The sequence below is a fragment of the Scardinius erythrophthalmus genome, assembly GCF_964197995.2.
Source record: "Scardinius erythrophthalmus genome assembly, chromosome: 3".
Taxonomy (NCBI): domain Eukaryota; kingdom Metazoa; phylum Chordata; class Actinopteri; order Cypriniformes; family Leuciscidae; genus Scardinius; species Scardinius erythrophthalmus.
The window spans coordinates 47,960,499-47,982,941 of record NC_138223.1 but is presented as its reverse complement, the minus strand read 5'-3'; the positions used below and the strand labels follow the sequence as shown (position 1 = coordinate 47,982,941).

The 22,443-nt window shown below is 38.9% G+C and overlaps 1 protein-coding gene across 1 annotated transcript in view; it reads right to left on the bottom strand.

Annotated features, from left to right (window-relative positions):
* Window positions 1-22,443, bottom strand: part of LOC308688223 (complement C3-like) — a 123,198-nt gene that overhangs the window by 92,050 nt on the left and 8,705 nt on the right. The window contains exons 4-22 of the mRNA XM_081361150.1: window positions 15,934-16,007; window positions 15,640-15,728; window positions 15,374-15,456; window positions 15,188-15,275; window positions 13,726-13,828; window positions 13,473-13,593; window positions 13,249-13,364; window positions 12,864-13,010; window positions 12,520-12,723; window positions 12,255-12,446; window positions 12,028-12,180; window positions 11,832-11,958; window positions 9,318-9,362; window positions 8,774-8,879; window positions 8,422-8,510; window positions 8,163-8,305; window positions 5,674-5,880; window positions 5,350-5,410; window positions 5,009-5,092 (exon numbers count right to left, since the gene is read on the bottom strand). Of these exons, the coding sequence (XP_081217276.1) occupies window positions 5,009-5,092; window positions 5,350-5,410; window positions 5,674-5,880; window positions 8,163-8,305; window positions 8,422-8,510; window positions 8,774-8,879; window positions 9,318-9,362; window positions 11,832-11,958; window positions 12,028-12,180; window positions 12,255-12,446; window positions 12,520-12,723; window positions 12,864-13,010; window positions 13,249-13,364; window positions 13,473-13,593; window positions 13,726-13,828; window positions 15,188-15,275; window positions 15,374-15,456; window positions 15,640-15,728; window positions 15,934-16,007 (2,232 nt within the window). The remainder of the gene's footprint in view (window positions 1-5,008; window positions 5,093-5,349; window positions 5,411-5,673; window positions 5,881-8,162; window positions 8,306-8,421; window positions 8,511-8,773; window positions 8,880-9,317; window positions 9,363-11,831; window positions 11,959-12,027; window positions 12,181-12,254; window positions 12,447-12,519; window positions 12,724-12,863; window positions 13,011-13,248; window positions 13,365-13,472; window positions 13,594-13,725; window positions 13,829-15,187; window positions 15,276-15,373; window positions 15,457-15,639; window positions 15,729-15,933; window positions 16,008-22,443) is intronic.

The following is a 22,443-nucleotide window of genomic DNA, read 5'->3' as shown; positions in this document are numbered from 1 at the left end:
CTAGCATAAAAACAGGTTAAAATACATCAGTTAAAAGCAGTACAGGAGGACAATGCAGTAGTGATCAGAGTAAGTAGGCTTGTCTAAACAGATGAGTTTTGAGTGTGGATTTGAAGTGTGAAAGTGAGTCAGAGTTGCGGAGGTCAGGGGGGAGAGTGTTCCAGAGCTGGGGAGCAGAGCGGCTGAAGGCCCTACTCCCCATGGTGACGAGGCGGGCTGGCGGAACAATGAGATGGAGAGAGGAGGAGGAGCGGAGAGCGGGCAGGTGTGGCAATATGAATGAGATCAGTTAGGTATGGAGGGGCGATGTTATGGATGGCTTTGAAAGTGAGGAGCAGGATTTTGTAGTGGATGCGGTGTGTGATGGGGAGCCAGTGGAGCTGTTGGAGGACTGGGGTTATGTGCTTAATGGAGGGTGTGTGAGTGATGATTCGTGCAGCAGAATTCTGAACAAGTTGGAGTTTATGGAGGGTTTTTTGAGGGAGACCAAACAGGAGGGAGTTGCAGTAGTCGATTCGGGAAGTGACAAGGCTATGGACAAGAACGGCAGTGGAAAGAGGAGTGAGAGAAGGGCGGAGGAGGTGAATGTTCCTAAGGTGGAAGTAGGCTAAGCGGGTGATGTTATTGATGTGTGCAGTGAAGCTGAGGGTGCTGTCCAGGATGACACCCAGACTCTTTACCTGAGGGGAGGGGGAGATGGAGGAGCCGTCGATGAAAATTGAGAAATTGTTTATTTTACTTAAGGTGGATTTTGTGCCAGTGAGTAGAAGTTCAGTTTTATTGCTGTTAAGTTTGAGGAAGTTTGAGGTGAACCAGGACTTTATTTCATGAAGGCAGTTGGTTAGGGAGGAGGGTGGGAGTGTGCTGTTAGGTTTACTGGAGATGTAGAGCTGAGTGTCATCCGCGTAGCAATGAAAATGAATGTTGTGTGTCCTGAAGATGTCACCAAGGGGGAGAAGATAGATCAGAAAAAGCAAGGGGCCAAGGACAGAACCCTGAGGAACACCAGAAGTGACAGGGAAGCGGAACCAGGTGAGGGGAATGCCAGTGATGCCGATGGAGGAGAGTCTGTCCAGTAGGATGGAATGCGAGATGGTGTCAAAGGCTGCACTGAGATCAAGCAGAAGGAGGATGGATAGTGAACCGGAGTCAGCAGAAAGGAGGAGGTCATTGGTGATTTTGAGAAGGAACGTTTCAGTACTATGGAGGGAGCGAAAGCCAGATTGAAATTGTTCATAAAGGTTATTGGAGGAAAGGTGGGTTTGGAGTTGAGCAGCAACAGTTTTTTCAAGGAGTTTGGAGATGAATGGAAGGTTTGAGATGGGGCGGAAGTTATTGAGGTCAGTGGGATCGGAGCCGGGTTTCTTGAGTATGGGAGTGACAGCAGCAGTTTTCAGAGGGGTACAGTACCAGAAGTGAGGGAGGCATGAATAATATTAGTGATGAGGGGGGAAAGAGCGGGAATGGAAGCTTTGACAAGAGAAGTGGGGAGAGGGTCTAGTTGACAGGAGGAGGTATTTGATTTCTGGATAAGAGTGGAAATCTGGTTAACAGAGGGAGGGGTAAATGTTGAAAATGGATGGGTTGAAGTGGATGAGGGTGGAATGGGTGGGCTTAAGACTAACGGAGTAAGTTGCTGGTGAATGTGTTGGATTTTTGTGGTGAAAAAAGATGACAGTTTATTGCAAAAGTCAGAAGAATAGAGATGGGATGGAAGTGAATCAGGGGGTTTTGTGATATTAGAAATGAGGGAGAAAAGAGCCTTGGAAATGCCTTCATTGGAGCTGATTAACCGAGAGTAGTAGGTGGATTTGGCTTTGGAGATGGAGTCTTTGTATTGGAGGATGTGAGTTGTATACATGTCTTTGTGTATGGTGAGTCCAGTTTTCCTGTGGAGTCTTTCCAGTCGGCGGCCTATTGCTTTTTGTTTTCTGAGGGTGGGAGTAAACCAGGGTGCTGTGTTAGTGAAATTGACAGATCGAGTTTTGAGTGGAGCCAGAGTGTTGAGAATGTTTTGGAGGTGTGTGTTGTAATATGAGAGAAACTCATCTGTTGTAGAAAGGCTATCTACACTGGGAAGGTTATTAATATGAGTTATGAGATTGTCCAGGTTGATGTCCTTGATTTTAAGGAAGTGAATAGTACGTGGTGTGTTGGCTTTACTGAAAGACAGATTGACATTAAATGAAAGAAGCACATGATCAGTATAAGGGAGGTGGTCAGTTTTGCAGTACGTAGGTGTTATTCCTGAGCAGCAGATTAAGTCCAGAATATGTCCTTTTTTGTGTGTGGGAAAGTTGACAAACTGTTGAAATCCAAGACTATCGATACATGAGGTAAAATCTTTAGTGAAAGTGTTATTGAAGTTGTCCATGTGGATATTGAGATCTCCCAGTAGTATGACATTAGATGAAAGTGTAGCCAGATGAGACAGAAATCCAGAAAAGTCAGAGATAAAATCCTTGTTTGGTTTTGGTGGTCTATAAAGAGTCGCAATAACAGTGGGAGTAGGTCCAGAGAGCTGACAGACAGTGGCCTCAAAGGAGAGGCAGGCAGGCACATTCACGGGAACAACTTTCCAGTTCTCACGGTATATTACCGCGAGACCGCCCCCTCTCCCTGACACACGAGGTGCAGATTGGTAAACAAACCCCGGTGGAGTGGTTTCATTGAGGGGAGTGAAGTCGTTTGGCTGCTGCCAGGTCTCAGTCAGACAAAAAATGTCAAACTTACGGTCCGCCAGGAGATCCTGGACGAGGTATCCCTTGCTCGTGAAAGAGCGGATGTTTAAAAGGCCAATGCTGACCGCAGTGCTGCAGAGACTGACAGCCGCGTTAGCATTAGCCGAGCTCGGGACACGGGCTAACAGCGAATGATCAGCACGGCGTCCGGTGTTCTTCAGAGGCCGGCGAGTGGTAGACCAGAACGACTTGATGGAGTTGGAGTTGTCGTATTGGAAATGTCGTGATCCCTGGTGAGTGCCTCTCTGCTTCTGATATTCCTCCCAGAAACTCTCTGTGGTCTTGTCGTCAGACATGGTTGGCTTTACAGAAGATCGTTCTCCGGCTCATTTACACACATTAGTAGGAGTGTGTGTGGATCAGTGCTGTGTTCTGTGTCCTGACAGCAAATGTGTAATAGCGCGCCCTACCATATAACAGTGAAAACACGGAAAGCAGGAAAATTCACCCTTCATGTGTATGCTATCTGGGATTCTGCTGCTGCATTTCGCACACGCACACACACACACACACACACACACACACAGACAATAGCGCACATATCACGTGAAGATTGTGCGTACAGAATCTTTCTGTAGTGCAGTAATGTATTGTAAACTCTGTTCTGTGATTTATCAATAAAAGAGCTTAGAAACTAAAAAAGGTCCTGCCATAACTAAAACCCACATCTTCAGTATTAGTAGAGAGACGCTGTCAGGTAAAATTAATTCACACACAATGGCACTCTCTCATACTAATGCGTTCATTTATATGTAATCTTTACTGTGCTACTTTATCTATTTCTGATTTAGAACGAGCATAAATCTGTGATAAACATAATGACTGGATTTGCTAATTCAGCAGGAGAGAGAACTAATAAGTGAAATCAGCTGCACAGCAAAAACTCCAGTGTTAAATTAACACTCCTGTGAGTTTATATGGCTCCAGACTCAAGAGTGTTAAAGTGTTAAAATATGAGTGTTAAATTAACACTCAAGAGTGTTAAAGTTAATGAGATAATTAAGTGATTAATTTAGTGATGATTGAGCATTATTGAAGACACCTGATGATAACAAGCAGAATCACTGAAGAAGAAAAAAAACAATTTCAGTCACTATTATGGTGATCAGTGTTCAGTTTACCTTTACATGTTTAACTTTAGATATTGTTTGGTTGTTGTATCTGAGTTATAACTCTCAGATGAACAAAGAGAAAAGGTGAACAGGGTATAATTTAACATAATCATAATTTAGTTCTGATATATCTAAAACAATCTTTCTTTAAGGCACACACAGACACTAAGAATCAGTGTATGGTGACAAAAAGAATATTCAATTAGGAAAAGGAAATTACTAAGACAATTCAGATCATAATTTATTCATACCGAAATGCATGATGGGAGCCATGAATGAGTTTTGATTGGTGGCACCCAGAATGCACTGCAACATGCTTTATTATTGTCACCATTGTTGAGATTCACAGACTGATTATTGATGTCTGTGTGTCCAAATAAAATACTTTTTCAAAGTCTTTTGATCAGAACAACTTTTAAGAAATATTTTTGATTATATTGCAAATGTTGAAAATAGTATATTGCAGAATCACAGGCTGCTGTAATCAACAAGGTAAACCTAACTCTCTAAATGAGTTTTGTGATACAGGTCAAATGATGATTATGTCAAAACATAACCAACACCACTTGATCAACTTTTCTCTTTGTTCATCTGAGAGTTATAACTCAGATACAACAGCCAAACAAAATGTAATGTTATTAGTGTAAGGGTCAAGAGCCCAACTAAAGCCAATCTGATCTCCATAATGGCAAAAAAAAAAAATAGAGATTTTCTCCTTTGGTGATTCTGCTTGTTAACATCAGGTGTCTTCAATAATGGTCAATCATCACTCAATCAATCACTAAATTATCTCATTAACTTTAACACTCTTGAGTCTGGAGCCAAATACACTCCCAGGAGAGTTCATTTAACACTGGAGTTTTTGCTGTGTGAGTTCATGGGTGGAATAAATATATGGCAGGACTTTTACTTTCTGACCCCTGGACTTTCCACCTCTGGCCATAGCTGATTTGTTCATCAATGACGTCATCAGCGACTAGTCGACTCGACTTTCATCACATAAATGTCGACTTTAAAAAGTCTGACGTCGTTCAATCCCTATTACAAACCAGTCCCAGCATTAAATACTGAGGAACAATCTTCATACAAGAACTACAAACACTCCCGGAGGAGTAGATGGATGTTGCACATTCATGAAAACATATTTTTCCTCACCAGTAATTGAGATGTAGGTGTTAGCAGGTGTGTCTGGAACCCGATCCTTTAGTGTTTCAGCTCTAATAACTATAGGTGTTTCCCCTGTTCCATTTGGGATGAGAAACAGAGACAAAGAGGAAGATGGAGGAATGAGTTGGTAACATTTTGGTGAGTAAGAGTACGAATAACTACAAAAGTGTAGGAGTTCATTCTGGTCTCTTGATTAACTCGAACTATAATGATATTTAGAAAAGTTTTTTTTTTTTTTTTCATAATTGGCTGAAAGTATAATGTGTGTAATGTTGTGTAATGCAAGTATAACACAGTAATGTAATTGTATGGTTCACAGTAAATCTCACCATTCTTAACAGGATTGAGCTCCACGTTTGGTCTTTGGAATGGAATCAGCACACCCTCAGACTGAGAGAGAGAGAGAGAGAGAGAGAGAGAGAGAGAGAGAGAGAGAGAGAGAGAGAGAGAGAGAGAGAGAGAGAGAGAGAGAGAGAGAGAGAGAGAGAGAGAGAGAGAGAGAGAGAGAGAGAGAGAGAGAGAGAGAGAGAGAGAGAGAGAGAGAGAGAGAGAGAGAGAGAGAGAGATTTTATCTATTTAAAATATGACAAACATCTGTTGATTACATTAATAAATGACCACATCAAAATTGACAGAAATCCCGCAAGACGTACCACCACCTTCAGGGTCTTTCTCATGCCATCCTCATACCCAGATAATGAAGCTTTCACCTCAATCATGTGTTTCCCCAGTGTCATGGGAATAATCACATATGAAACCGCTATGCTGGAGTCTTTGTCAATGTTTACTGTTGTTCTGTATTTGCCTTTCTTACTGGCAGAGCTGCAAACATTTTCCGTCTCCATAAACTCCACACGCACCTGTGAAAACAGGAGAGTAATACACAAATCACTTCAATATCTAGAGGAAACTTCCTCCAAAGTAAATGCATTTCAACTGAACATCCCAGCTAACAGACTTTTGTTATAAGAACGTTCTCCAAATATTCAGTGTTGGTTCTGGGAACGTGAAAAATGTCCAGTTTTCTTGACATTAGAGGAACGTGTTTTAAAAGGTATAATGTTCCTCAAACGTTCTTTCAGCTTAATTTTGATTTAAAATTCAACATTATAGGAATGTTGATTTGTAACATTCCAAGAACATAAAAATGTCCAGTTTCCTTAATGTTGATAGAATGTTATTTAAAGGTTAGTAATTGTTAGTTCCTAAAACATTCTTTCAATAATCTTTCAAAAGAGTAATAAGAACACAAACTACAACTTGATTCAGACACAGCCTTAGATGAACTGAAGATAAAAGGCATTAACATTACCAGTTAATATTATAATAAGCATTGCCAGCTTCACTTATTACTAACCAGACTGACTTTATTTCTGTCACGTCTACAGAAGATCTTATTGAGAATTAACAGAGGTTTAGATGTTGATGTCTTACTGAAAATGTTTAGTTTGATGTCACCATTATGGAGATCAGTGTTTGCTTTAGTTGGGCTCTTGACTCTTGACTTTTTTTGAGTTAGTGTTTTATCAGCCATTGCAGGTGTTTATGGAGAACATTTCTGCATTGATAAAGCAGATCAAAATGGCTGTTTTAATAACAGACAAATGACAGTTTTTTCTGTAAATGATAACTTAAGGTATTGAAACACTATTGAAAAATATGACACTCAACAAATGAAAAGGATGATTTGTAACAATATTATTGTGTTTCAGCTGCTGAATGTTGATTTCTGTGTATAAAACACTGAATTTGTTATCGTTGGGTTTTAAACTTGTTTTGAGTCATTTATACACTCACAGACATCAACATTCATATGAAACATATGAAACACAACAATGGTGACATTCTTCATGCCAGCATTAATAAATTATGCAGCTGATTTTTATTTTATTTTATTGTCACCATTGTTGAGGTTTGTATGACGAATGCTGATGTCTAAGTATGTCGTATTTAACTTTTAAATAGTTTTGGAAAATCTTAGGCTACGTTTACACGGAAACGATCTGAAGAGAAAACGCAAAAGTGATCACTTTTTATTCTGCGTTTAGACGAGCGTTATGGGGGGGAAATCTGCGTGCATACGGTGACGCAAAAGTGTGTGAAATTCAATGTAGTATGCACTCCAGGCGGCTAGGTGGCAATGTGAAGCACTGATCGGTGCCTTCACTGTCTAGCAGACTTTTGCATTTTTACCGTTTAGACAGAAATGCGACGGTGGAGCGTTTTTAAGATTTCCACTCTGGAGGGTGGTTTCACTTTTTTGCGTTTTTAAGCCCCAAAAACGCCGTCGCCGTCTAAACAAAAGGCACATCTGATAAAATATTTTTACGTTTTCACCCGGGAGCGTTCTCGTGTAAACAGGGCAGTTACAAATTATTTTTGTCACATCAATTGAGTTCATTACCTTCTTCTACCTCATTACCTTCAAAACCCGTTCAAGTTCAAAAAGTGAGCATGACTACAGTGAAATCAATTGTTTAATTGGAGTCCTTGGCCTGTTATTAAAACAGCCATATTGATCTGCTTTATCAATGCAGAAATGTTCTCCATAAACACCTGCAATTGCTGATAAAACACTAACTCAAAAAAAGTCAAGAGCCCAACTAAAGCAAACACCATGATGGTGACCTCAAACTAAACATTTTCAGTAAGACATCAATATCTAAACCTCTGTTGATTCTCAATAATAACCTCTGTAGACGTGACAGAAATAAAGTAGTTTGTGTTCTTATTTGAAAGAATGTTTCAGGAACATCATACTTACATTTAAATAACATCCTAGTAACAAGGAAACTGGACATTTTTATGTTCTTGGAATGTTAGAAATCAATGTTGCTATAATGTTGAATTTTAAATCAAAATTAAATTGAAAGAACGTTTGAGGAACATTATACCTTTTAAAACATGTTCCTCCAACGTCAAGAAAACTGGACATTTTTCACGTTCCCAGAACCAACACTGAATATTTGGAGAACATTCTTATAACAAAAGTCTGTTAGCTGGGATGAAATGTGTGATGACAGAAGATATTTCTGATATGTCTATGATTTGACTCCAGCAGAAATAGTTATTATGATGAACATGGTTTTAATGTATAACATAAATTAAAAAAAATATTTTTTTAATATCAAATCATATCTACCTTCTTCAGATTTCTTGGTGTGTAGTTGTGAATAATGGCCTTGATTTCCAGTTGTTCACCGCGCACAGCTGAATAAGGGATCTTGAGGTCAATGAAAAATGGTTTAAAAACTATAATCTCCTCAGGTTCTGCCACACAGATGCCTTTGAGGAGGAACACAGACACACAGAAGGGTTTAAAGCAGCAGCTCCTGGATGATGATGATGATGATGATGATGATTTTCAGAGCATGTATCCTGTGTTTGCAGCTTCATCTTACCCAGTGTTGGTGACAGACTGACAGCCAAGATCTGCCAGGTAGTAATAGAGTCTATCAGGTAGATATATTTATCTCTTACTGGTGCTGGACTGGGATATGAGGAAAATACAAGAAGACTGATGGAGTACTCTTTTAATGGTTGTTTACTATCAGACTCACACACGCACGCACGCACGCACGCACGCACGCACACACCCACACACACACACACACACACACACACACACACACACACACACACACACACACACACACACACACACACACACACACACACACACACACACACACACACACACACACTATGAACGATGCTCAACTGATGGCTTTTGTTTAAAAGTCTCCTACTCACCAATTCTCACATAGATCAATCTCTTCCCAAAGCCAACTCTCATGGAACTGAGTACGTGACACGATGTCATCAGAGTCTGTATAATAGTCATCATCATCATCATCACCTGTTGTAACAGATAAAAATGTGACAGAATATACATTATAGAGCAAAAGGACAAACACTCAAGTCAAGTAAAAATGTATTAGGGTTCCAAGCCCTGATTGGTGCTAGAACCTTATCGTATTTGCACTGTTTAATCTTTATATATCATATTTTCTGAAAGTTTCTCAGGGGAATGCCATACATTTGTGAGAGAAAGCAAAAGCATTTTCATATTATTTTTCTTCCCATCTCATATTTTTTCCGTTAGGGGCTCTGTAGACATCATACATAGCTGGATCAATACTAGCATGTTCTGATAATCCTCAAGATTATGTTAACTTTTCCAATACAGGGATCATTCAAGCCACAATGACAGATAAACAACATATTTAACAGCAGAGATGAACTTTAAAAACATGTTTAATCTTTAAAGGGTCGAATCATAAGAGCAGATTCTCACCCGATGATCTCCGTCTTCTCTTTGAAAGGAAGGGACACTCCGGCGCTAGAGGGAATTTAATTAGAATGAAATTAGCATATGGCGCTCTAATGTGTGGAGAGGGAATTCACTACAATTGAACTTGAGGCACTGCTTTTCCAGCGCTGATTATACCAACTTAGATTAGTTAACATAATAGACACTGGAGACATTCATAAATCTGTAGAAAATTATTTTAATTGTATGTTCATGGAAACTGCCCCTATGGATTCATTTTAGTGAAATCTAAAATAAAATATACTGGTATTTTTATTAAAATTGAAGAAATTACAAATATACACAGCAAAATCCCCAGTGTTAAATTAAGGCCCCGTTTACACGATGGGAAAACGCAGATATTTCCCTGCGTTTTGGCCTGTCATTTACACGAAAACGCCGTTTTTATCCCAGAAAACGATTATTTCTAAAAACTCTGGCCAAAGTGGAGATTTCTGAAAACGCCGGTTATGTGTTGCCGTGTCAACTGGGAGAAACGGGGTTTTAGGTTCTCAAACGTCACATCATGCGCCAGAAAATGCTTACGTCATGTGAGCGCCCTATGTTTAGAGTTTGTTTGGCTACTATTTGATCATGGATGCTTTTAAAGTGGTACTCATTTTTACTTTTGTGCAAACGCTTTTGGCCTGTTTGCATTTGCTTCGCTGTCTGTCCACAAGAACGAACCTCGTGCCATGACTGTTGTTTTGAAAGGAACAGGAAGTCGCTCGTGCTATTCGTTGTTGTCGATTTTGAGGATTCTGATTGGCTTGCATGGCTTTATCCTTCTCCCTTCACTGCCACCCATTGTATTTATGCGGGTTGATGTAAACGACAACTTCTTTTGAAAACGATGTTGTGTGCACGATGTTATTTTTGAAAACGGAGGGGGAGAAATATTCGTTTCTCTAAATACCCGGCTATGTGTAAATGTGGCCTAACACTCCTCAGTGTACATATGTGTCCACACTACAGGGTGTTAAAATTAACACTGAAGCAGCGTTGAAGTTAATGAGATAATTAAGTGATTAATTAAGTGATGATTGGCCATTAGTGGTGACACCTGATGTTAATAAGCAGACTCACTGAAGGAAAGAGAAAAAACAATAACAGAAAGAAGAGAAACACAAGAACTACAACTGACTTTGTGCCATTACACATTATTGCACTTAATATTATCAGTTTGACTTTATTTCTGCCATACATCTACTTGAGATTCAACAGAAGGTTAGATGGTAATATTTTATGAAATTTTTTGTTTCAAACAAAAACAAATCCTGATTCCGTCCTGTCCTGATTCACTGATGTCATTCAGAGTTTAAATCTTTTACTAAATGCTTGTTATCTCATTTAGTAGTCATGAGATTCTACAGTTTGAGATCCAACAGCAATATGAACAATCTTGAAAATACTTCGTGCACGAAAGTCATTGTGTTTAAACGCACAGACATCAAGAATCAGCATATGCATCTCAACAATGGTGACAATAAACAAACTAGTGTCAAACAGATCAACTCCGAACATCACAAAACTAAAGTCATAATAAAACAATAGCAAAATAAAAGCAAAACAGGAAAAAACAATGAAAATTACAGGACAATTCAGCTGCATAATTTATTCATGCTGCAATGCATGATGTGAGCCATTGATGCATTCTGATTGGTGGCTCCCATCATGCACTGCAACATGAAAGCATTTGTTTGATTGTCACCATTGTTGAGATTCATATGTAGATTCTTGATGTCTGTGTGTGATTTTATTAAAGCATTGGTGGAATTACCTACTGTAGTGAAAAATTAATAAAGCATTTGTATAATCAGTTTATAAAGATGGATGAGATTAGCGAATCAAGTCACTAGTAATTTCACCATCAAATCATAACCAGGGCTGCATTTCCAAAAGCATCTTAAGCCTAACTTGATCGTAGACTAACTGCAACAAATGGTCTGTACAATCAAATTAGGCTTATGATGCTTTTGAGAAACACAGCTCAGGTCATAGTTTCTCCTGGAGCAACGAATGTGTTTTATAAACACAGAGTTGGAGCAGCCAGAGAAAAACTAATGTTAATAAGGAAAGGGTCAAGAGCCCAACTAAAGCAACCACTGACCACCATAATGGTGACATGAAACGAAACATTCCATAAAACATTACCATCTAAACTTCTGATAAATCTAAATAAGACCGTGTGTAGATGTATGACAGAAATAAAGTCAAACTAGTAAAATAATAAGTGCAATAATGTGTAATGGTTTGAAGTCAGTAGTTCTCATGTTCCTCTTTTTTTTGTTATTGTTGTTTCTCTTTCCTTCAGTGATTCTGCATATTAACATCAGGTGTCACCACTAATGGCCAATCAACACTTAATTAATCACTTAATTATCTCATTAACTTCAACACTGCTTCAGTGTTAATTTTAACACTCTGTAATGTGGACACATATGTACACTGAGGAGTGTTAATTTAACACTGGGGATTTTGCTGTGTACATATATATACTTGTTCTGGTGTCGGTTCCTCCTGCAGTGGACTCAAACATCAGACCTGCATCACTGAAAACCCCCATACTGTCCCTTCCTCCTCCTGCCGTACAGCCGGTGTCATGCTTCTCTATGACGTCCCAGATCTAAAGCAGGAAATATTTAATTTATTAGCTAAATTACAAGCTGTTGAGATGCTGAAGAATGTGCTTCACCTGAGTCTGAGTGAGTCTGTTCTTGTTAAGGACATGCACAGCCTTGTCAACCACCACCAGCCCAACTCTAGCTCCAGGATCTCCAGTTATCTGCAGCTTGACCTCATCTCCTGTGCCATAGGTATTCAACTTGTACTTCACCTGAAGCTTGAGCTGTTAAAACGAGAGACACTGAATCAGATCTAGTTGATGAGCACATCAACTATTTCCTGTGATGGTTGACCCACCGTTCCCATGCACGTGTCCTTCACGTCGACCCAGACTGAATCAGACACCACCTCAGTCGAGCCCACATGGTAATAAGCCACAAAGCGGAAGGACGGCACCATGTCTCTGGTTACAGTTAGAGGCAGCGTCACTAGAGATTGTCCTCTTCTCTTTAACCTGTCTGCTTGAACAATCTGACCTTTACTTAAGATCTGAAAATGAGGAAGATGAGTAATAAACACATTTGTGGTGCAGCTTTATTTAAAAAATAACCATAATCTTTACCATGTATGTGTAATCTTGATCTTTGACTCCTGGACTTCGTCCAGTGTTGAGATTGACTGTCATTTGACCACCGATCTGAAGCTCTGCAGCATCAATGCCGATGTGCAGGTAATTCTTGGAGTCTCCTTTGGGAATGTAAGCGAGAGCCGTCATCATCTTCACTGCCTGCTGGTTGTCTAATAATTGTGAATCTTTGGTTTTTGCCTGAAAAGAACAAATACACTGTTTTCTAATGTGCTGTGTAGTAAATACTCCATTGCTTGGTCAACATATGTTAACTGATCTATTTTCCACCAGTTCTTCAGTGAAAATGACTGAACATTAGTTGAGTTTGCAGATCTTACAGTGATCTGCAGTGTAGAAGATCCTCCTAGAGTGTTGACGATAACCTTAGCAATGCCATTGGCTCTTGTTTGACCTCTGACCCCGCCAGGATTGACCTCCACTTCCACATTCTCAGCAGGAGTCTGGTCAGGATTTGTTACGTAAACCTGTTATATATAAATAATATATTTATGAAATTGTTCCTTAGTTCCTGCAACCCTTCAGGTTTTGTTAAATGGACCTTTTATAGAAGACGAAGCAAAAAAAAAAAATAATAATAATAATAATATATATATATTTACACAGCACATCACAATAGGGAAGAAAAAAGTATTGCAACTTCCATTTCATGCAAACTTAAATAGTTTATGTTTACTTGTTTATTTTTTAGTCAATGTTTTATACCGAGACACTGAAGGGCATCCCAGGTTTGAAGAATTGTGGTGTTTTCTTTAAGTGGATGGTGTACGGTGACGTCACAATCTGAATGCCTCTCCTTTCTGCTTCCACCATTTCACTGCCTGAAACACACGCGCGCACACACACACACACACACAGGATTAGCCTCTCATATACAATCACACACAGGCATGTAAACATACAGATGTACAGTATCTGTTGAGTCTTACCACTTTCTGTTAAAAGACTGGCTGAAACATAGATTGATCGTCCAACCAGCTGCTTAATGTCTGGAAAGGTCTTAGTGATCATCTCCCTGGTCAGTTCTGCCTCACCTTCTCCTTCCCTAATCTATTCATATGAGAAATACAACAGCAGTCAACAAGACGCAGTAAAAAGCATTTTAATGTTTTATTCAAGTCGTCCTTTAGGTGAGGAGAAATGAGATTGATTACAGCTTGTAAACTGTTTAATGTCTCCCACCTGAACTCTTTGAAGAGAAGAAGGAATACTAGTTTTCTTCTCACCGTCCATCACACCAAACATCACAAACGCATGTCCTTCCACCTTCTGTCCAAACAGATACCTATAAAAGCACAGGCAATTTCTGCTGTAAAAACTGAACGGTGACGACAACTGTGCTTGATCCACGTCCACTTTCATTACATAGAAAAAAAGTAGTGTGAACGTTTGTCTAACAACCTTCTTTTCTTTCTCCACAGTCATACATGTTTTGAACAACATGAGGGTTTTTCATGTTTTTTGTTTTGTTTTTGTTTTTTTATATGAGCATGTACACTACTCATTTTGTCTATATATAGTTATCTAAAAAGTGTTAGTCAGAAGAACAACTGTTGGATTTTACAGTGTAGCCAATATACTCTGGAGCTGTAGCCTAGAAATCTAGACGCACCCTAAACAGCAAAATCCCCAGTGTTCCCAAGTGTACTTGAAAACAAAGAAGAGCTGCTGCTGGCGAACAGCGGTCTTTCGAATCGGCTTTGTCAGCGACTTTGGAGGACTTGGAGTTAAGCTTTTCTTTGAGAAAAGAACAAAGAACAAAGAACGGCACTTAAGTCATTCTTAAAACAGGAAGATGTGTTCGTAGTTTGCAAAAGTTTAATCTATGAACTAGCTCCACTGTTGGGAAAACGCTCTGGTTAGTTGTAGCGCTGTCCTATTGCGTGCAGAGGGAATTTGAAAGACAGTCGTTTATCCCGCCCCTCGGATTAAGCCCTGACAATGGTGAGTTGCCAGACCTAACATCTTGATGTAGGTCTGGTTTGCCAGGCTACTCGAGCTGCTCTCTGTGCCACACACTCTGAAAACCCCTGGTGTAACCAACTGATGTTAGGTTGATTCAGTCATATATGATATATAAAACCTGTTACGGCTTTCCCTTAAGCTGTTGTTGTTGACAACGTTTAACAAATGCAAACAGAGTCCATGCATTCAGATTTATGCAAACAAATGTTGCAAACCAAATATTGCCTCAAATCCACTTTCTGGGGCTTCTCAGTCCTTCATGCTTATAAACATGAACACACAGAGTTCTTTTCAGACACAGCATACATCAATATAATGTCCATAATCCATCATGTTCACACTAGCATCCCCAAAATCAGTGGGTGATTCTCAATGCTCAAATTGATGCTTTCTTATATCCTCACTCCTCCGTCCTCCAGCCCATGGCCCGGAAACGATGGATCTCAGTCATCTAGAAGAGCATCTCAGTCCTCTAACTGCACTACGAGGAGGCGAGGAACGATGAGCGAGGAAACTTCAGTCATGAGAGCGGATACACAACAATATTCATACTACCAGTAAAATACAAAATAACCACAACTCAACTTTGTAGTTTACATAGAAATCTATTTTAAATCAGTGTGTGCACACATTAAAGATTAATTTTGAATAAAGTGAAGCAGAACATATTTTGTCTTACCTGGCTTCAATGTCGACTGTCAGGCTCTCGTCACCCACATAGAAGAAAGACTTACTGAGTCTTAATCTGACTCCAAATGTTGGCGGCACTATAAACCAATCCAGAGAAAAGACACAAATAAATAAATACATTCTTTTAGTTTTTATTGAATTTACACAAAACACATTTTGTTGACACATATCTTACCATATTCTTTGACCTCAAAGTCTGCAGTAAACGTCTTCTGAGGAGTGTTTTTGTACCGAGTGACAACCTTCCAGATCCCTGGACTGAAACAAAACATTTCAAAACATTTTTAAATAAGCATTATACAACAGATGAAACAAACCTCATAACACAGATCACATTTATGAGTATTGGCTGTGTTGTAAGATAGACATAATGAATCACTAAACTAAATTAACTCGGGTTGAGCAAGTTCAGTCTTCACAGTGTTTCACACACAAACACACCTGGCAACCTCAGGAATATCGTATATCCAAGACCTCATCCCTTTCACTGGATATATCTTCTCTGATGAAACTGTGATGCCTTGTGGATTCTTCAGAAACACAGAAATCAGCATTAACACTGTGTGTTTACTGAGATCAGCAGTGTACATGCTCATTACAGCTGAAATACCACAAATTACTTAAGTGTGTGTGTGTGTGTGTGTGTGTGTGTGTGTGTGTGTGTGTGTGTGCGTGCGTGCGTGCGTGCGTGTGTGTGTGTGTGTAATAACAGTGTGCACTTATATAAGTGTGTACCATGATCTCCACCGTGACTGCAGACTGACTGAGTGGTTTCAAGTTGGGCGTCAGAGAGAAAATCCTGTATTGAACTGCAAAAGAGGTCAAAGCAAAAAACTGAAGTATGAGTTCTGATGTTTTTTACTCAGATTCAAACCCTGATACACATAGCAGTCAGTTTAATAATAAACAATTATGTCATGCTTATGTATAAAGTTCACATTGTGCGTTATATTTTCCAAGTATTTCATGAGTTCCTTTGCCCATATAATCTTTAAGCTAAAAAGGTTAAGTGTATTTGGCTTGTTGTCCACAATGGAGGGCTCAATGAAGCAGCTTCAACTCGAGCTTAGATATACACTCCAGTGGGACTACTAATGCTTATGTAACGGAGGCCAGCTAGTAGTTGCTGTGCGTGTAAAACCTCCTTTTTACACTCTCAGAAAATAAAGTACATAATTGTACCTTTAGGGGTACAATGGCTTGTCACTGGGGCTGTACCCTCAAGGGTACAATATTGTTCCCTTGGCATAGGATACATATTTGTACCCTTGTGATTTGTACCTTAAAAGACCAGTCTTGTACCTGTGGTGACAATTTTGTACCTTTATTTAACAGTACAAAAATGGACTCTTCAAAAATGGTATAAAATTGGCTTTGACAGTACAATCGTTGACTATAATGATATATATATATATATATATATATATATATATATATAATTACACATACACTGAATTAAAATCAGAATTTATTAAATCCTTTTAATTTTCACATTTTCCAGCATTTCATTTTAAACTCTATGGGCCCTATTTTAACGATCTGAAACGCAAGTGTCAAGCGCAAAGCGCAAGTAACTTTGTGGGCGGGTCTCGGCGCTGTTGCTATTTTCCCGGCGGGATAAATGACTCTTGCGGCAGGCGCAAATCTAAAATGGGTTGGTCTGAAGAGCTTCATTACTCATAGGTGTGGTTTGGGCGTAACGTGAAATAAACCAATCAGAGCGTCATCTCACATTCCCTTTAAGAGCAGACGCGCTTGTTCTAAAGCGGATTCCTATTGTAACGGCGGATTTGCCAGGCGCACGCCAGGAGCGGTTCACAGCCGAGGAGAGCAACGCTCTCGTCAGGGACGTTGGGGATGGAGAAACCCACCCAAATTAACTTCGGTTAAAAAGGCGTATGATCATTTGGGTAAATGTGTAAGCTAGATGTATGCTTTATAATAAATTGTCTATCTATCTATCTGTCTGTCTATCTATCTATCTATCTATCTATCTATCTATCTATCTATCTATCTATCTATCTATCTATCTATCTATCTATCTATCTATCTATCTATCTATCTATCTATCTATCTATCTATCTATCTATCGTAATAATGTATGATTTGCAAAAATGAAAACTGCTGCTTCTGTGTAGATGAGAGAATCAAAGTGTATGCGCGTTGTACACACGCTACATTGATTATGGCCAAGCATGCGCCCTTAAAATAGCATATGAATAACATGCGCACGCGCCACTGACTTTAAACTATTTTTTCCTGGTTAGTGGCGCAATTGTTTTCTAAACCTGCAAAATAGCATGAAGGAACGTTTGCGCTGGAACACGCCTCCTTTTTTGCGCTGAACCGCCCAGGGAGCGCAAGTTCATTCCCTAGTTTAGCGACATGCTTCTGTGGAGGGAAAAACGCGCTTTGCGCGGTTGCAAAATAGGAATGATACATGCGTCGAAAGTCAATTGCGCTGGGTGCAAGATAGGGCCCAATGTCTAACTGTGACTATAAATTATTATCATCTGAGTAAGTGTAATTTGCCTGAAAGTCCATTTCATCTCCTTTCATCTCGATGATGGTTACTTCTATGTCTGCTTCTGATATTTTCTGAAGGACCTCCTCGGTTGAAAGTCCTTTAAGAACCATGAGTAACCGTGCTATGACTTCTTCTCCACCGATGGCCAAAAGAAAGAAAGACCGCAAACTGGACGTTCTTTTAAATTGAGATTCAAGCAGCCAATCAGGGCTGGCTCTACATACACTCTCAGAAAATAAAGTACATAATTGTACCTTTAGGGGTACAATGGCTTGTCACTGGGGCTGTACCTTCAAGGGTACAATATTGTACCTTAACCTTTTAAAGAAACGGTACATATATGTAACTTTTAATACTTTTTGATCCTCAAAAAGGTACATATATGTACCTTGAGGTCCAACAGCAAAAACTCCAGTGTTAATTGAACTCTCCTGGGAGTTTATATGACTCCAGACTCAAGAGTGTTGAAGTTAATGAGATAATTAAGTGATTCATTGAGTGATGATTGAGCATTATGGTAACAATAATAAAGCATGTTGCAGTGGCTGCCACCAATCACAACTCATTAATGGCTCCCATCATGCATTGCGGTATGAATAAATTATGATCTGAATTGTCTTACTAATTTCCTTTCCCTAATTGAATATTCTGTTTGTCACCATTGTTGAGATTCATACACTGATTCTTGATGTCTGTGTGTGCCTTCAAGCAGGGTTCTAAATTAACACCCGCCAACCGCCAAATGCGGGTTAAAATTCATTTTGGCGGGTGTTAATAAAAACTTACTAGCCAGTTTGGCCGGTGATGTATGAGGCATGATACATATAAGGCTCTGTTCCGCTCTGTTCTCGGTCATTTATCCCCCTGGCAGTACTTCCTACATTTCCCATGAACACTGTGCCGTAATGCTACGTGATGACGTTTCATACGCCCATTGGTTTCGCGCAGTTTGCAGTGAAACCAGCGCGAGAAACCATGGAAACGAACGGACACAGAACACACAAGAAATAAGACGAACGGAGTTGGTAGTAAAGTAGGTTAATATTAAACGAAATGCGGCGGTGGTTGGGACAGACTTCTGGGGGCGAGAAGAGGAACGAGGCAGGGGATGAGGAGGGTATCGACGGAGAAACTAAGAAAAGAACATTTAATGCCAAATGGCTGACGGGTCGTGAATCCAATACAGAAAAAAAAAATATATTGAAATATATTTTAAAGTGTCAAAAATATATGTGGCATATTCCAAATACATTGAAATATATTTGCATTGTTGTTCACTTATATTTATCATTTTGAAATATATTCTGAAATATAACTAAAATATATTTATTGGGCCAATTTCGAATATTTGTATATATTCCAAAAATATATTTCAAATATATTGTGAAAACATATTTCAAATATATTTTTTTTGTGTATGGGATGGCTAGTGTTTGATCACAATAATATCGTCATGTATTGTCATGTATTGTCAAAAAAAAAAAAAAAAAAAAAAAAAAACATTTTCGTAGTAGGCCTAGGATCTAATAATTTTTAAGTAGAGGCAGTAAGGACCATGAGAGTTCCCGAAGTCATCAGGAGAGCCTAAGGATTAAAACTGCCAAGACAGATCGTATTGCCTTTCTGTGTATATTTTGTTGTATTGTACTTTGTGTTTTTCATGCCAGCAATTCTAATAAAATAATTAAATACATTCAGTGGCACTTATAATTTCTCTTATTTTCACCGGAAAAAAATTTGGCTAGTGGATATTCAGATTGGCTGGTAACTTTAGAAAGTTACCAGCCACATTGGCTGGTGATCAAAAAAGTTCATTTAGAACCCTGCCTACAAGAAAGATTTGTTTTATCAGATCAACTTTTAAGAAATCTTTTAGAATATTTCAAAAATTCTGGATCTTATGCTGTAGAATCACAGTGATGCTGTAATCAACAATATACATTTAAGTCAGAGACTAGACTTTAAATGAGTTCAGTGATTCAGGTCAAATTATGATTTTGTCAAAACATAACCAAGAACACCTGATCAACTTTTCTCTTTGTTCATCTAGCCATCATAACTCACAGAGCCGGCCCGAGGCATAAGCGAACTAAGCGGCTGCTTAGGGCCCCGTGGGCACCAGGGGGCCCCCAATCGACAATCGAGTTTTTTTTTGTTTTTTTTACATATAAATTAACTTAAACAAGTGACATAAATAAATGAATTAAAGACTAATTCAAGACAAGAAAATTCAGATTTCATGATCAATATACCGGCCTACAACTGCTGCTGTGTCTGCCAGTGTTTGAGTCATGCGCATAACCTCGCGTGCATAGACAATTCTTGCGAAAAGTCACAGTAATGTTAAGCCATGTCACAGAAATTTTATTTGATCAATGGTTGATGATTTACATTTAAATCAATGATATATCCTTTAAATTTAATAATATTCTGAACAGAACAAGAGTAAAAAAATAACTATAAACAAGCCAAAACGAAATACAAGCGAAAGTGAAAGTAAGCGGCGTTGGGCTCACGTATCTCTCTCAAAAGAATCAAAATGTTTCAACATTCGCGATGTATTTGGATGGTAAACTATTCTTTATTATAGGCTTTGTACTTTACTTACGTTCCAATATTGACGGGGAAAAAAATCATCCTCTTCACTTGCGCTAAAATGTGCTTGGAAACATCACAGTGGAGCGGTGCTTACGCTGAATGTACGAATTGTACTACTGACTATTTAAACAGAGCAGTGTGATTTTTATATGTTAGGTTGACTATTTTATTATATATTATATTTTATTACGGCTATAATGAACAGGTGTGTGTGTGTGTGTGTGTGTGTGTGTGTGTGTGTGTGTGTGTGTGTGTGTGAGGCGCGGGCGCGATCAAACAGTGGAAATATAAAAACATACTCCGTCATGTTCATACAAGACATCATTCAAACTGCAAAGTGTTGCAAAACGTTGGAGGATATTTTGCAAATAATTTATTTAATATGTTTTGTGACAGTTTGTTTTCAGAAGTTTCAAACAGTTAGTAAAAGAGTAAAGAAAAAGTTAAAACTTTTTATTAGGGCTGTTTTCGACTAAGGATTTTCAAAGTCGAATCTGATTCGTTAGATTTTGCCGTAGTCGACTGATAGTCGAACCTTTTTTTTTCTTTTTCTTTTTTTTAGATAGCAGCTAGATTTTTTCCATTTCAAACAAAAGAGCTAAAAAACATATATATAACACATATATCATAACATTTCATAAACATGAGGAGCAATATGAGAGAGAAATTTGGTGATGGTTGTTTAGGTACATTAAACCACATAAAGCTTTTTCACGCCCATGAGAACCGCGTGGAGTCAACTCACAGCCGCTCCGCTGCCCTGCTGAAAATGTGAAGCAGAAACGCTTAGTATCAGATAACGTCGATAATAATTGGACTCTGGGTTCGATTTTTTGACCATTTTCAGTGGTTATGAGGAGCAATATGAGAGGGAAATTTGGTAATCGTTGTTTAGGTACATTAAACAACGTAAAGCTTTTTAACGCACATGAGAACCGTGTGGAGTCAGCTTTTTAACGCACACGAGAACCGTGTGGAGTCAGCTTTTTAACGCACATGAGAACCGTGTGGAGTCAGCTTTTTAACGCACATGAGAACCGTGTGGAGTCAACTCACAGCCGCTCCGCAGCCCTGCTGAAAATGTGAAGCAGAAACGCTTAATATCAGATAACGTCCATAATAATTGGACTCTGGGTTCGATTTTTTTTATCATTTTAAGTGGTTATGTGGAGCAACATGAGAGGGGAATTTGGTGATCATTGTTTAGGTACATTAAACCATGTAAAGCTTTTTAACGCACATGAGAACCGTGTGGAGTCAACTCACAGCCGCTCCGCAGCCCTGCTGAAAATGTGAAGCAGATTTTTGAATACATTTTTATTTATTTACATTAGTAAGCTACAGGACATTGTCTTTCAAAACATGACCTGAAAAAATAAAATAAAAATGGTACCCAGCCCTTCTGAAAATGCGAATGCGTCTCTGTCCACAGCACATTTCAAACCAAACTGACGCCCATGTATTCGACTATGAGGTTCATAGTCGAATCAGACCTCTCCGAATCGAATCGTCGAATCCTCGACTATTAGAAGTCAGCCCTACTTTTTATTTAAGTATCTATTTTTTTATTAAGTATTTATTTTGTATTAATACATAACCTCGTTGTATTAATTTATAATTTAACATTATAGCGTGCCATTTGTGTCAATAATCGTCAAGCACAGGTGACTCCGCGTGGTGGGAGGGGGCCCCCGAAAGGCTCGGGCCGGCACTGATAACTCAGATACAACAGCCAAACAAAACCTAATGTTAACAGTTTAAGGGTCAAGAGCCCAACTAAAGCAAACACTGATCTCCATAACGGTGTCTTACAAAAATAGATTTTCTCCTTCAGTGATTCTGCTTGTTAACATCAGGTGTCTTCAATAATGCTCAATCATCACTAAATTAATCACTTAATTATCTCATTAACTTTAACACTCTTGAGTGTTAATTTAACACTCACATTTTAACACTCTAACACTCTTGAGTCTGGAGCCAAATAAACTCCCAGGAGAGTTCAATTAACACTGGAGTTTTTGCTGTGTTATAATGATTTAATATCAGTAAATTGACTTACAAAACTTTTATTTCCTTTATTTCAAGGCTACTCAAATATAGTGATAAGTTCAAATCTACCT